This window comes from Lithobates pipiens, unplaced genomic scaffold, assembly GCF_037356315.1.
Source record: "Lithobates pipiens isolate NorthernLeopardFrog02 unplaced genomic scaffold, aLitPip1_a1.2 Scaffold_25, whole genome shotgun sequence".
NCBI classification, from domain to species: domain Eukaryota; kingdom Metazoa; phylum Chordata; class Amphibia; order Anura; family Ranidae; genus Lithobates; species Lithobates pipiens.
In genome coordinates, this window is record NW_027507787.1 from 179,803,338 (window position 1) to 179,819,745 (window position 16,408).

General features: G+C 42.5%; 1 protein-coding gene across 1 annotated transcript in view; it reads right to left on the reverse strand.

Moving 5' to 3' along the window:
• KNDC1 (kinase non-catalytic C-lobe domain containing 1) overlaps positions 1–15,062 on the reverse strand; it is a 289,084-nt gene extending 274,022 nt beyond the window's left edge. Inside the window, exon 1 of the mRNA XM_077455239.1 lies at positions 14,811–15,062. Coding sequence (XP_077311365.1) covers positions 14,811–15,047 — 237 coding nt within the window. The 5' untranslated portion in view covers positions 15,048–15,062. The remainder of the gene's footprint in view (positions 1–14,810) is intronic.
• Between the last annotated feature and the right edge of the window lie 1,346 nt (positions 15,063–16,408).

The following is a 16,408-nucleotide window of genomic DNA, read 5'->3' on the forward strand; positions in this document are numbered from 1 at the left end:
TTGTGCGATGTATTATTATGGAATACGTTTCATTATCGAAGTTTGGGGGACCGGCCTTCTTTTATGCTTTCACCAACCCGTTCTGGGATGCCTGATAGGCCTCTAATCTGATTATTATGTTATTGCGCTATTAGGGAGATGTTTTTTGGTGGGTGAGGTGGTCACTTTTGTTGATCGAATTATCCATCGATCATCATGCACTGACATGATAATCATATATTTTATTATTCTTTTTGGGTTGGGGAAGTGGTTACTTTTGCTGATCGAATTATTTATCGATCATCATGTATTGACATGATAAATATATTATATATATATATATATATATATATATATATATATATATATATATATATATATATATATATATATATATATATATATATAATTTTTTCACATTTATAATAGCTATGGTGAATTTATTTTTTAAATTATGTTGATAATATGATTGATTGCATAAATATTTTTTTTTCTTCCCTTTCCCTCCCATTTACACCAATTATGGTGAGTTTATTTATACACACTATTGATTCAATCAATATTAAAATATACACTAGGCACAGTGACTAGATGTTTGATACATGTTGTGCGACATTAAACTCACAAGCACATTTATTGTACCAATTACAGATATTTGATCAGGTGCATGGTAATAATATGAGCTATGCATCTATAATGTTAGGTCATTTATTTATATTTTCTATATTATATTTATCAATTTGATTTATTAATTTAATTCAGATAATCACTTTATTTATTCACATGCATATAGATTTTTTTATTTTATTTTTTATTTTTATTTTTTATTCCAAATATGTACACATTCATTCCCCCCCCCCCCTCCCCTTGTTTTAATAAATGCGTGTCAGGTATTATATAATATAATTAGTGAATATCTTCACTGACCTCCTGACCTGCTTGTATTTATAGGGACGTTCCACCAGTCATAAAAGTTTATGAGGAACGGAGGTTCCCTTTCGATCGGTTTTGTAGCCAATCGGGTAATGTTTATAGATATTTGCCATCAATCAAAATGGTGGCGCCTGACCGGATCTCGCATCTCAGAACGAGGTTTGGTTTTGTTTTGGTTATAAAAGGTGGTGTGTCGCTGCGCTGCCCGTTCCCCATTGACAATGTCATTTATGACAAAATGCGTCTGGGAAGGCACGCAGTGACGCCATCACGTTGTAGAAGGGGAGGACGGGCTCCCGAATGCCGGCCGGCTTTCTATGTTTTAATTCGCATGCTGTATCTGAATGGATGCCCATGTAAGTGCAATACTTATATTCTATAATAAATTTACCAAACGGTGTTATACTATGTGGGTTTCCTCTTCTTTTTGGAGCCATTTGTTAGCATTTTTTGGGATCGCTGAACGAGATATAAATTTATGTGAACGCTGCCTTTCACTGTGGTTAGCTGATCTATGAACACAAGTTGTAAGGAGGAGGATACTGAGGATTTGCATACAAGGCTTTGATTAGGCTTCCATCTGGTAAGCGCACTCACTTCTTGGTGACGGGCACTTGTGTGCATTTTTTTGAGTGGAATCACCGTGGTGTTCTGATAAGGATCGCAACTGAGGATTTCTTATGGACTTTTTATGAACTTTGTTCGTTCCTTCCTCTCCAGTTGGGAAATCACAATATTCGTTATTCTTTTTCATTTAATGTATAGTGAATGTGATATTTATTTATAATTTTCATAATTTTTTAAATTTCACTAGGGTATCAATAAATGTATTATATTATATTATATATACACAAACATACATTATATATATATATTATATATATATATATATACACACACACACACACACACACACACACACACACATACACACACACACAAAAGAATCTAAAATACGGTGCAACAAAAATGTGTAAATCAAGCAAGTTCACGGTGAACAAATTTCTTCCATTGAATAAAATGTGTCCAAAAAAACACAACAATGTCCTCAGTAATTTTCAAATCCTCAGATGTTAACCACTTAAGGACCGAGTCTCTTTTTGAGATTTGTTGCTTACAAGTTAACAACAGTTTTTTTTGGCTAGAAAATTACTAAGAATAAAATGGTGGTCATGGCAATACTTTCTGTCACACCATATTTGCACAACGGTCTTACAAGCGCACTTTTTATTTTTTTATTAAAAAAAATAAGATAAAAGTAAAAAGTTAGCCCAATTTTTTTTACATTGTGAAAGATAATGTTATGCCGAGTAAATTGATACCCAACATGTCAGGCTTCAAAATTGCGCTCGCTCATGGAATGGCGACAAACTTTTAACCTTAAAAATCTCCATAGGCGACGTTTAAAAAAATTCTACCGGTTGCATGTTTTGAGTTACAGAGGAGGGAGGGCTAGAATTACTGGTCTCGCTCTACCAATCGCAGCGATACCTCATGTGTGGTTTGAACACAGTTTTCATATGCAGGAGCTACTCACGTATGTGTTCACTTCTACACGCAAGCTCAGTGGGATGGGGCACATTTGACATAGATATTTTATAGATAGGCAACTCCTATCCTCATTATTGATTAGTGGTTCCAAATGAATAATAACTACTGCAGTAGGGAACAGACACAAAACATACGCTCAGCATCTTTCCAAATAACTGTTCTGCTTTATTATGACGCAATTAAAGGTTTTTATACACATGATTACGTAGGTATCACATTAATATTACAATTGTATGTTTATGGTAACAAGGGGCGTTACATAGGCAGGCTAAATCTAATCAGGACTCGAAAGAATGTAAAATATGTACTGAAAATATTAGTGCAGTGTGCACAGTGAAGGCATTGTGCAATACATATAAAATAGAATACAATTATATACAGAATTTCCAAATTTCCATTACACTTTTTTTTTTTTTTTTTTTTTTTTACGATGTTCTTTAAAAAAAAATAAAAAAATAAAAACACAACCGTCAGTTTTAATCCTATTACAATGAATGTAAGCATCCCTTGTAATAGAAAAAAAAAAAAAAGCATGACAGGACCTTTTAAATATGAGATCTGGGGGTCAAAAAGACCTGAGATCTCATTATTACACTAAAATGCAATAAAATAAATAAATAAGTCATAAAAAAAAAAAAGACCCTTTAAGAGCTATGGGAGGAAGTGACATTTTGACGTCACTTCCATCCTGCAATGGTATGGAGATGGGTGGGGCCGTCTTCCCCTCACTTGCCTCCATGTCAAGGAAGGCACAACATCCGATCGCCTCTGCTAAGCGGCAGAGGGCATCGGAGAATGGCAGGGGGGGGCCCTCTCCTGCCGCCAATAAAAATGAATCTTGCGGCGAATCCACTGCAGAGACCACTTTTTTCTGAAAGCGGACCACCGGCCAAAGAAGAGGCGTTATGACAGCTAGCTGATCCCATAACAATGATATTCCTCTTTAAAGTCAGGACGTATATCGGCGTGCGGCTTTAAGTGCTTAAAGTGCATGCGTGCAATAATATTCCAAAAAGTGACTCTTGTGAAGAAAAATCCTGTTCAGTAAGAGGGTGACTTTGCACACGTGCTCCCCTCCCCCATGTGGCTGCGCTCACCCCAAGCTGTGTGACCGCACAACTAAGTGTGGTCTACATAAGCTGCTGAACCACTCCTGGGCTCCGAGTTAAGAAGTTTTCAGCAGGATCCCATGGTTACATCAACAGAGGATATCCTCAATATAAAAAAAAAAAAAAAGAAAAAAAAGAAGAAGAGGCTGGATAGTGTATTATCATTTGTACATTTCATTAGAAAAAGCAACATCGGGGTACTTACATTCTGCTGGTGCTTACAGTGCACCAGATTATAAAATACATAAAGTAGTAAAAATCCTCTTCCAGGTAGCATGAAATCCTATGTGTGCCAGTAGTCTGCTCAGATAGGCAGGAGACTGTTCCGACCGACACAAAAATTCCAGTTTAGAACAAACCTACATTCTCCATTGTGTTCATAACCCAAGGACTGCCTGGAGCGGTACTCCACGTTCTTTTGAGCGTTTCTCCGCGTTAGCGTTTTTTGGGCATTTTTTTCATGAGAAACACTCCCTATCGTGTAAAAACGCCTAAAAACATCAAGACATGGCTAAACCAGGTTTGATTTTTTTTTTTTTTTTTTGAAGCTCGTTTTTCCTGCTCCCGGAAGCACAGGCTGTTTTTCCTACTGCCCCTAAATGCTTATGCCTCCAAACACCTCTGACAGTTTATGTGTGCATGGACACATAGGCCAACATGGAAAGGCATTTAGAAGCATTACAAAAAGTCAGACGCCCCTAACAGCAGCTGTAAAATTGTGCTGTGTGCATGAGCCCTAAGAGACAGCTGCAGGCTAACACTACTAAGTACAGTGCTACTAATGTTTAGGGCTTGTTCACATCACAATTCCAGATGGGTTTTTGCCTACACATTTGGATACGTTTTTGCCTTGTCTTCAATGTGATTTTATTTATTTTTTTATATTTCTTTTCATTAGGACAATGCACATTCTAGTACGTTCCAATGCAGCAGGTTGTACTTTTGTTGAAAGCACTGGAACTGACCACACTGGTGTGAACTTGGGCCATTGGAATACATGACAAACACTGTGCATGCATTCTAGATGTGGTTTAACCGTTTGTCAATCAATATACGATTATTGGGATTTTTTTTTACCAAAAATATGTAGTAGAATACACATATTGACCTCAATTTATGAAGAAATTAGACTTTTAACATTGGATATTTTAGCACAAAATATATACCGTATATATATATATATATATATATATTTTTTTTTTTTTTAAATGACAGCCTTTTTAGTTTATAGCATTAAAATAAAAGAATGCAGTGGTGATCAAATATCACCAAAAGAGAGCTCTATTTGTTGGGGGGAAACAGATATTTGTGTACAGCGTTGCATGACCGCACAATTGTCATTTAAAGTAGTACCAGCTCTAAGGGCAGTGTGCACCCAGGGATGAATGCTCAGAATGCAGACTGTGCTCCAAGCATTCGTCCTTAGAGGCATACTGCCCTAAAGGCCCCATCCAGGCACAGCAGCAGTCAGCCTCCCAGAATATTCCAGGCTGCTGGCAGTAGGGATGGACAGTTATATCCCATACACACGGTCGGACATTCAGACCACAACATTTCCGATGGATTTTGGCCTAAACTTGTGTTGCATACACACGGTCGCACAAAGTTGTCGGTAAATCTGAGCGTTCGGAAAGAGGCGGGACTACGTAGAGGCCAGTAGCCAATAGCTTTCGTCTCCAAATTTTTTCTGAGCATGCGTGGCACTTTGTGCGTCTGAATCCTCTACACACGATCGGAAAAAGTCTGATTGGATTTTGTTGTCGGAAAATTTTAGACGGAAATTCCGACGAAAAAAGTCCGATAGAACCCACACACGATCGGATTTTCCGACATCATCCGATCAGACTTTCTGTCGGAATTTCCGACCGTGTGTATGGGGCATTAGCCTGTGCCTTCCTCCCGCATGCAGATGATTGCACTTCACTAGACCCGTTTAAAACCTTAAAAGCAGAGAATAATGATTTAAGTGAGGCAAGGTAAATTATATAAAAAAAAAAAAAAGTCCATGATGAAGTCATGAGTTTTGGTGGAAATGGAGAGCATGTTGTATATACTATTCAGGGCTGGACAACCCAGGAGCCAAGTAATCTGCGCTAATAATCAGGTGTACCCGGTTCTTACATTCTTTGAGGGTTTTATTTCTGTTGTTCAAGTACTTCTGTGTACTGACACTTTGCCAAAGAAGGGTGGGAAAAGACGTCACTCGGATGGGGATTTCCAACAAAGTAGGAAACATTCCTGTGCACCTTTGCCTGCTTGAGGGTTAGGGTGCTCTGTGCAATGCTGGGCTCTACTATACAATGTATTGGGATGCCCATCATAATGGACAGCACCGCAACACACCGCATATAGCGCACGTTAACACGCGTTTTAGCAGTCATTGCTACAACCAGGGTGGATTTGATTTAAATCATAATTTCATCTCTGCCCTCTGCCCTGATTATCAGTGCCCCGATTACATGCCTGCATGTCCTCTGTGAGGAGATGCCACTGACTGACTCTCCTCTCCTCACACTCTGTCAGTGTGAGGCGAGGAACGCAGATTACTGGCATCTCTGTGTTTGGCTACAGCCAGAATACCACATAGCATGATGCAGGCGGTGAGGTGCACGCCCTGCCACTGCTTGCAGAAATCAATATAAATCAAAAATTGGATGGCTGCACACTCACATGATGCAATTTTGGCTTTCAATAGTAAAAAATCCTTTAAAAACAACCAAGCACAGACAGGCAGGGAGTTACAAGGTTGACGCGTTTCACACGGAACCCATGCTTTACCAAAGCATGAATTCTGTGTGAAACGCATCAACCTTGTTCCCCCTGCCTGTCTGTGCTTGTTTGTTTTTGTTCATCGGTTCCGATTTCATGTGAAATATCGAGAAAAATTAGACGAACGTTCACCCAATTTTCTTATAGTGTGTACCCCACTTTAGGCAGGCCAAAAGAATAGGCTGCCTTAACACACGTTAACACGCATGCCTTAATTCAGCACAACGGTGGGAACCCAACATTCAGAGCAAAGGGACCGAGTCTTAGCAAAGTGCCCCACCCATTATACTCACCTTGTTAGCACCAGGTCTGTATTTATTAATGCTATATAATAACTGCCTGCATGTAAAAATGCTCAGGTGCCAACAAGGAATATTATGCAGATAGAAGGATAAGCTCTTCAGTCTGCTGCTTTACCTTTCACTGTCCAGTCACAGGCTTGGGAGGGAGGTGAACCTAATTGCAGCAAAGAACAAACAGGTTTCCCGCCCTGCCAGACTGGGCTGAGCTGTGTGGCAGAGCTGTGGAAGTATTAGGACACCTGCTTTTTCACGCACATAATCTGTAATGGCTTCCCAGTCTTACTCCGTAGGGTTCAATGTTTCGTTGGCCCACCCCTTGCAGCTTCAGCTCTTCTGGGAAGGCTGTCCACAAGGTTTAGGAGCGTGTCTATGGGAAGGCTTGACCATTCTTCCAGAAACACATTTGTGAGGTCAGACACTGATGTTGGACAAGGCGGCCTGGCGCGCAGTCTCCACTCTAATTCACCCCAAAGGTGTTCTGTCAGGTTGAGGTCAGGACATTTGGACAATTTCATGTCCCCAACTTTGTGGGAACAGTTTGGGGATGACCCTTTCCTGTTCCAACATGACTGCGCACCAGTGCACAATGCAAGGTCTGCAAAGACATGGATGAGCAAGTTTGGGGTGGAGGAATTTGACTGGCCTGCACAGAGCCCTGACCTCAACCTGATAGAACACCTTTAGGATGAATTAGAGTGGAGACTGTGAGCCAGACCTTCTTTTTCAAAATCAGTGCCTCACCTCACAAATCCACTTCTGGATGAATGGTCAAACATTCCCATAGACACACTCCTAAACCTTGTGAACAGCCTTCCCAGAACAGTTGAAGCTGTTATAGCTGCAAAGGGTGGGACAACTCAATATTGAACCCTACGGACTAAGACTGGGATGCCATTAAAGTTCATGTGCGTGTAAAGGCAGTTGTCCCAATACTTTTGGTAATATAGTATATATTGCCCCGAAAGATGCAACATCTACCTATTCACCAAGGGCTTGTCCACAGTGGCGACAAACAGGGCATTTAATGGCACAGTACAGGTGGAAGTGTTGCAGAGTGTGCAGGAAAAGACAAAAAACAGTGCACCGCTCAAGAGTGCCAAACTTGCCATTCCAACCTAAGGGTGGGCAAATGTTAAAAAATTGCACATAAATAATTTGAAAGTGCAAAGTGCGTTTGCAAGTGTTCAATATCCAACATGTCACCAGTGGGGACAAACCTTTAGTGGTCAGCTGGCCTGCAGCCCCAACCCAAAACATTCTCCTCTATTCTCCAAACCAGTCAAAAAGTTTCCCTAATTATTCTTGGAAATCGGTACTATGAGAACACGAGCGCCAACATAACCAACATAACCAATGTTCTGCTCAAACCACGCAGACGTGAGAGCTCCATCGCTCTGCAATGAATGTGTTGTACTGATATAGCTGTAAGGAGATCTAATGTGAAACAGGAAGCCATGTGTATGGATTTTATTAGCATTCCATACATCCACCCGACCCCTGCAACAGATATGTCTACTGTAAAGCTATAAAAGGGTCATGTTATAGGAGAGGGATCCCTGCCAATGATTCTGTCTGCCAACTATCAGGTTTTTATGATTCCCAAAATTCTCACCAAAAAATAAAAATAAAAATTCACTGGATTGACCTTTCCAGTTACATCCAGTCACAAATCACTCTGATGTGTTTCATATAACATTGATCAGTATTAGATGTGTGTTTCATATAGCATTGATCAGTATTAGATGTGCCTATCATATAACATTGATCAGTATTAGATGTGCGTTTCATATAGCATTGATCAGCATTAGATGTGCGTTTCATATAGCATTGATCAGCATTAGATGTGCGTTTCATATAGCATTGATCAGTATTAGATGTGCCTATCATATAACATTGATCAGTATTAGATGTGCGTTTCATATGGCATTGATCAGTATTAGATGTGCGTATCATATAACATTGATCAGTATTAGATGTGTGTTTCATATAGCATTGATCAGTATTAGATGTGTGCGAGATATAACATTGATCAGTATTAGATGTGTGTTTCATATAGCATTGATCAGTATTAGATGTGCCTATCATATAACATTGATCAGTATTAGATGTGCGTTTCATATAGCATTGATCAGTATTAGATGTGCGTTTCATATAGCATTGATCAGTATTAGATGTGCGTTTCATATAGCATTGATCAGTATTAGATGTGTGTTTCATATAGCATTGATCAGTATTAGATGTGCCTATCATATAACATTGATCAGTATTATATGTGCGTTTCATATAGCATTGATCAGTATTAGATGTGCGTTTCATATAACATTGATCAGTATTAGATGTGCGTTTCATATAGCATTGATCAGTATTAGATGTGTGTTTCATATAGCACTGATCAGTATTAGACGTGTGAGATATATTATTGATCAGTATTAGATGTCTGTGAGATATAATATTGATCAGTATTACAAGCGTTAGATATAACAATGATAAGCATTAGGCTACATTTGCACGGGTAAGTAGTCCCGATGCGAATGACAGCAGCAGGAATCGAGTGGCGCTGTTTCGGCCACCTGTGAGCGCTCTCTGCAGTGCGCAACTTTTGGACACACAAAGTGCATCCAGCAGTGATCACTGCAGGTAATTGCTGGCTCTGCAAAAAGCCACAGATAGGTCAGCAAGGGCTGAAGTTTCCTTTGAAGTGTGCAGGGCTCGGCGGCCGTAACTAGCTGCTCACGGGTGGCAGAAAAAGCTGCAGATTCCGGCCGTTGTCATTCGCATCATGGCTAATTGCCCATGCTACAGTAGCCTTAGATGTGTGTGAGATGAACAAGACCTCAAATTGAACACAGAACTGACATTGCTGTGTTTGAACTGCCCATCCATCCTCATGTAGCACAGAAGGAAACAAGGGTTAAACTAGGCTGGGTATAGCCAGACAAGATGCATTCCTGCCCACTCACATCTTTTACCGTTTATTTTTCCAGATAAACAGCAGTAAATTCATATATGAACTAGAAAAATCCCTTCAGGCTGGGTTCACACTAGTGCAATGCCAGACATCGCATGTGATTTGCACCGAATTTCTGTGCAGATCATATGCGATTTTTGTGCAATGCAATTTCAGCCATACAAACTGTATGGCTGAAATCTCAACGCATTCGCACCAAAATGGCGCAGGACCCTTTTTTTGGTCTGCACTGCCAATTCTTGCACCATGTCACAGTTTGCACTGCAATCTGTGAACTGTTCTGGGGGTGTCGTCAACTTTACATTGACATCCGCCGTGGTTCGCAGATCACAGTGCGAATCACGTACGATGTGGGAACCCGCACTGGATTCACGCATCCCACTAGTGTGCACCGGGCCGAATGTCTATCATCAAACACCTTTAACAATGGTGCACAAAATGCAGTAACCCAAAACTACTATTCATATTTCATCATTTGCAGAAACTTGCTGGACCCCAGGCAGCCTGGCTTTACTGATGGTAGGACAAACAAATGTGATTGTTTTGTTTTTGCCTGGACCAGGGTGGTGCTGTAGATATAGTCTATCTTGATTTCAGCAAAGCATTTGATACGATTCCACATAATGATCTCATAAATAAGTTATACAAGCTAGGACTTAACCCTTGGGTGGTTTATTGGATATGCAGTTGGCTAAAGGACAGATACCAGAGTGTGGTTGTAAATGGGGTTCATTTGGATCAGAGACAAGTCACTAGCAGTATATGACATGGCCCCTTTCAAGGCCTGTTCTATTTTAATCTGCAAGTGATATAACTGAAGGTTTGGTGGATAATGCATGCGTTTTTTGCTGATGACACAAAGGTGTGCAATAGTGATATTCCTAGCGTAGTATGTAACATGCTTTTGCATTGCTGGAAAATTGCAGTGTAAACTGCAATTCAATGTTTACAAATGCAAAATCTTCTAAGAGTCCAGATAACAAGGATAACTTGCCACAAATTTGTGGCAGTGTTGAATTGTAATCCTGTTAACTTGCTGCACATTTGCACTGGAAAGTTATACACTTCCCTTGAACTGGATTGAACTGGATGGACTTGTGTCTTTTTTTCAACCTGACTAACTATGTAACTTCCAGAGCACTTGCAACACAAGTTCTAGTTGACACTTTTCCAATTTGCAGCAAATCTGCATGGCAAGTCTCTAGCAAGAGCAAAGTTGCAGTGGTGAGTCTACAGAAAGATCTCTGCAAGTCTACAGCATGAAACTCCAGCCACAGTGACAGTGACTGTGATGGGATGACTAAAGCAAAACATAATTGAACCAGAACTTGCAGCAGACTTGCAGAATGTTTGCAGTCATGCAATGCGGACTTGCAGCAATTGTGCAACAAATGTGTGAAGCCTGTCAAGTCTAGCAATAGTTTAGCAAGACCTTTACAAACTTGCAGCACAATTGCTTGCTATCTAGGAGAGTACAATATTGGGGATAGTGTGCTGGACAGAACTACAGAGGAAAAATATTTGGGGGTGATTATTTCTGATCACTGCAAAAAGCATTGCCTGGCAATGGGGAAAGTGAGTAGCATTCTGGGATTTGACACTAGAGGGATCTCCAGCAGGAGGAAGTAAGTCCTGATTCCCCTATAGAGATCTTTAATAACAACTAGAGCAGGGTTTCTCAACCAGGGTTCCTCCAATGGTTGCTAGGGGTTCCTTGAGCAATGACCAATTTTTGCCTCCGAGATAAGTTCCCACTGACACCAATGATCTTTTTAGCTATCTGTAGAGGGGAAATTCTTCCCCAAGACCACAGATGTAAGGAACACGCTTCCACTGACCATCACACCAATGTATCATGAGTTGTAGATATAGCCATTTTTAACAGGGGTTCCCTGAGACCAAAAGGTTATTTCAAGGGTTCCTTCATGTTGAAAAGGTTGAGAAAGTCTGAACTAGAGGGATTACCAACAGAAGGAAGGAGCCCCGGATTCTCCTATATACTGTAGATCTTCAGTTATCACTTGATGGGTAACCAAAAGAAAGTCCCGATTCCCCCACATGGATCTTTAGCTATCACTAGAGAGGTCACCAGCAGGAGGGGGTGTCCTGGTTCCTCTACATAGCTCTTTATTTTATCACTAGAGGGAATACCAATAGGGGAAGGAGTTACTGGTTTCCCTACATAGATCTTTACTTATCACTAGAGGGTCCTGATTATGCTGTAACTGATCTTTAGTAATCACTGGAGGGATCCTGAGCAGGAGGAAGGAGGTCCTGATTCCCCTATCTACATTTTTAGCACTTGAGGGATTACCAGCAGGAGGAAGGGTTCCCTGCTTCCACCATACAGATCTTTAGTTATCACTAGAGGGATTCTGAGCAGGTGTAAGATGGTTCTGATCTTTACTTATCACTAGAGGGATCCCCAGCAGGAGGAAGGAGTTCCTGACTGCCCTATATAAATCTTTAACGTTTGCTAAAGGAATTACCAGCAGTAAGAAAGAGGTTTTAAATTCTACTATTTAGATCTTTAGTTACCAGTAGAGGGGTCATCAACAGGAGGAAGAATGTCTTGATTTCCCTATATAGGATGTTAACAGGAAGGAGGTCCAGATTCTTTTACACAGATCTATAATTATCACTACAGGGATCCTCAGCAAGAAAGAGGTCCTGATTCCTCTATACAGATCTTTAGTTATCACCAGCAGGAAGCAGGTAGTACCAATTACATTACATGGACCTTTAGTTTTCAGCAGGAGGAAGGGAGCCCTGATTCCTCTCAGTATATATAGATTTCTATTTATCACTAGAGAGAACACACCCCAACTTCGAAGATTAGGCTTGACATGTAGGATGTAATAACACCTGTGCATAGCCAATATTTACATGCATACCAGGGTCAGTTTAGTCAGGAGCCACTTAACTGACCAGCATGTCTTATGCCACGAACACACGACCGGACTTTCCGGCAGACTAGGTCCGACGGGATGAGTCCATCAGACAACCCAATCGTGTGTGGGCTAGTCTGATCATTTTTCGAAAAAAAAAAAAAAAACATCCAACGGACCTAGAAATAGAACATGTTTCAAATCTAGCCGACGGACTCAATTCCGGACTAAAAATCGGAAAAACCGTTAGTCTGTGTTCTAGGCCGACAGACCAAATACGAAGCAAGGACAGCTATTGGCTACTGGCTATTGAACTTCCATGTTTAGTCCCGTTTACGTCATCACGTTCAAAATGAACGGACTTTAGAATGGACTTAGTCCGTTCGTGTGTGGCCAAGTCCGTTCGTTTGGAAAGTCAGTCGAAACTCTGCCGAAAGTCTGTCCGGAAGACCGTCGGAAAGTCCGGTTGTGTGGTATTAGAAGTATGGACGGAATCCAGAGTACAGGAGAAAACACAGACACGGAAACAGGGAGAAAATGCAAACTCCATGCAGGCAATGTCCTGGCCAAGCTTCCAATCAAGAATCCAGTGCTGCAAGGCATAAGTACTAACCACTAAGCCACTTTGCTGTCCTACTTTGGGTTGTAGCATCTCGTAAACTACACTTTGTGTTGCTAAATATGTATAACTGTGGGTGCTCCTAGTTATGTCTGTACAGCACACACAGCCATTGAAAAGAAAAATATACATGAATGGTTATAGACAACGTCAGACAGCCATAGACTGTAGGAATAGTTTATAGAGGAATAGTGCCCCATTGTTGGCGTCAGTGGCAGGAATAGTGCCCCAAGGGCTGGACAAAGGCAAGCAAAGGGCCCAGGACTGCAGTTTGGAGACCACTGCTCTACATCAGCGGTCCCAGCCTCCAGATCAGCCTCTCTCAACCTTTTCAACACAGAGGAACCCTTGAAATATCTTTCCGGTCTCAGTGAACCCCTGCTAAAAATGACAATATCTACAATTCATTCGTTTGATGGTCAGTCGAAAGCATTCTCCTTATACTTGTGGTCATTGGGAAGAATTACCCCTTTAGTGATCGCTAAAAAGGATCAATGGGGTCAGTGGGAACTTATCTGAGAGACAGAAGTTGCTCAAGGAATCCTTAGCAACCTCGGGAGGAACCCTACTCTAGATCATTGGTTCCAGCCCCCAGATCATTCGCTCCAATCTAGATTAGTAGTACCAGTCTAGATTGAGGAGGAGCTTGAGCGTGTTTGCACACTCCACGTGCAGAGCCCGCCAGAAAGTCAGCGCACCACTGCACTAATTACAGGCAGTGAGGCATTTTCCCGATCCATGGCTGCAGAGATCAGGAAATGTCTCACTGCCTGTGATTAGCGTAGCGCTGCGCCGACTTCCTGGCAGCCTCTGCATGTGGAGTGTGCAAACAAGCCGGAGCTCATCCCTAGTCCAGATTATTGGCCCAAGTCTCCAGATCACTGGTCCCAACTAGGGACGAGCTCAGGCATGTTCGCATGGTCCACCTGCAGAGCCCGCCAGGAAGTCGGTGCAGTGCTGAGCTAATCACAGGCAGTGAGACATTGCCCGATCTCTGCAGCAGCACATCGGGGCAATGTCTCACTGCCTGTGATCAGCACAGCTCTGCGCCGACTTCCTGGCAGGCTCTGCACGTGGACCGTGCAAACACGCCGGAGCTCATCCCTAGTCCCAACCTCCAACTCATTGGTGCCCACCTCCAGATCATGGGCCCTGGTCTTCAATTTACTAGTCCAGTCTAGATTATTGGTCCAAGTCTCTAGATCATTAGTTACAGCCTGACCAGTCAGCTTCTGATTACCCAGGCCGCCAGGTCTGATACTTTGTATTTATGATACAAAGCAACACCTTTTCTTCAAACACAGGAATAAATGCTGTCTATGGGGTGATCCAATGCCCTGGCACCACCACCGCCAACACTGATTGGCTGGGACAATTTGGCTAGGCCGCCCAGCATTCCCCCCAATATCAGCGATGGTGTGGGGGGTGTCCAGACTGTGGGCTGGTCACCCAGGTTGGGTATATGGGATCAGGGGGAACGTGTAGACCTCCCTCTGTACTGACACAGGCTGTCACCCCACACACCCATCCTGTGCACTGGAGGAACTACAAACCCCAGCATGACCTGGCAGCCTCTGATTGGCTGGGCCTGTGTTGGAGAGCCACAGGTTGCCTGAGGCTGGTGCAGGGGAGGGGGTACCCGGGGCTCAGAGGGGGGTGGGCTGGTCATCGTCAGGTATGTATTTGGCTCACCTCATCCTCCAGCAGGGTTGGCAGAGGCTGGAATTCATAGAACTCTTTCCCTCCTCCTCCTCCATCTTCCTCTCCCCCCTCTTCCTCCTCTTCTCTGTAATATTCAGGCACCTCCACCTCCTCGGCCTCCTCCATCCTAACACACACCGCAAGCACCGGTACGAGCCCGGCAGCCCGGCCAGCTCCGCGGTTATTACAGCTGCTTTGAAAATGTTCGGAGCGGTCCTCGATGCGCATGCGCCGTGCTCAGTTTCTTCCGCATTTCCCCTAATCTCAGCGTCTCTCCCGTCACCTGGTAACGTGACGTCAGCGGCTGCCACCTTCCCTGGGAATCTGGGCACTGACCTCAGCGCCCCCTGCTGGCCATAGGAGCGCACCACAATGTTTGATTCTGACTGATGCTCATTTTATTATTATTATTCATTTTAACTATAATCTAAATAAATGGAGGAGTAGTAAAAACAAGCAGAACCTCCACTAAACGTGACCTGTTGAAGTGCATGGGACCGCACGGCAATCATTCTTCCACAGCATGTCCAAAGACATGCTGGTAGGTGAATTTTTAGCCTACAGCACCTTGTATTCCCAGGCGGTCTCCCATCCAGGTACTAACCAGCTTATCCTCCAAGATCAGACGAGATCGGGCGCTTTCAGGGTGATGTGGTAGGTTAATTGGCTTCTGTCCAAAATTGTCCCTAGTATATAGGTGTGATTCGGGGACCTTGGATTGTGGGCTCCTTGAGGGTAGGGACCGATGTGGGTGTGCGATGTATGTGTGGAGCACTGCGTAAATTGACAGTGATATATGGGTACCTTTAATAAAAAATAATAATAATAGATGAGCATCTTAATGAGACACAATGTACAGGGATAGGGACAATTGTAAACACACACCCACTAGGGTGACCACATGTCCCGGATTGCACGGGGTTCCTGTATTTTGCAGGTCTGTTCCACGCACCTTCATTCCAGAACAATACAGTGTCCCAGAATGAAACTAAAACTGACACAGCCACAACCCCCCCGGATCTGATGCCCAGGATAAGGCACAGCACCACTCTACTCACTAATAGTACTTGTCCATACCGGAAATGTCTGGAGAGGCACAATCTCTACCCCCTGAATGTGATTTGAGAAATCATAAATCCTGCCTCTTGTGTCTAATCACTGCAGGGCAGGAACGAGGGAAAATGGGTCTCGGCCAGCCAAGACAAGAACTGTCAGCGAGCAAAGTGGCTATGCGGCTGCCTTTTTTGGGTGCGTGATCAATGCTTCTGGGTAGAGCATGCACCCACCGCTCTGGCTGTGCTGTGATTCGTTACAGTACAAGCTGATTTTTGGGATGAGGTGTGTCCCTGAATGGCAGTTTGGAAATGTGGTCACCCTAACACCCACACTCAGGTTGAACTGGATGGACTGGTGTCTTTTTTTTAAATCAAAAGCAAGTTTATTGTAAAGAAAACAGTAAGCATACATACAGTTAAAAGACATGTGCAGCGAGGTATATCAGAACAACGTCATTTGCAATATGTCAGACTGTAGCAATACAGTTATATAATAATTTGGGCTACTATCAGCATGTAAACAAAATATTATAT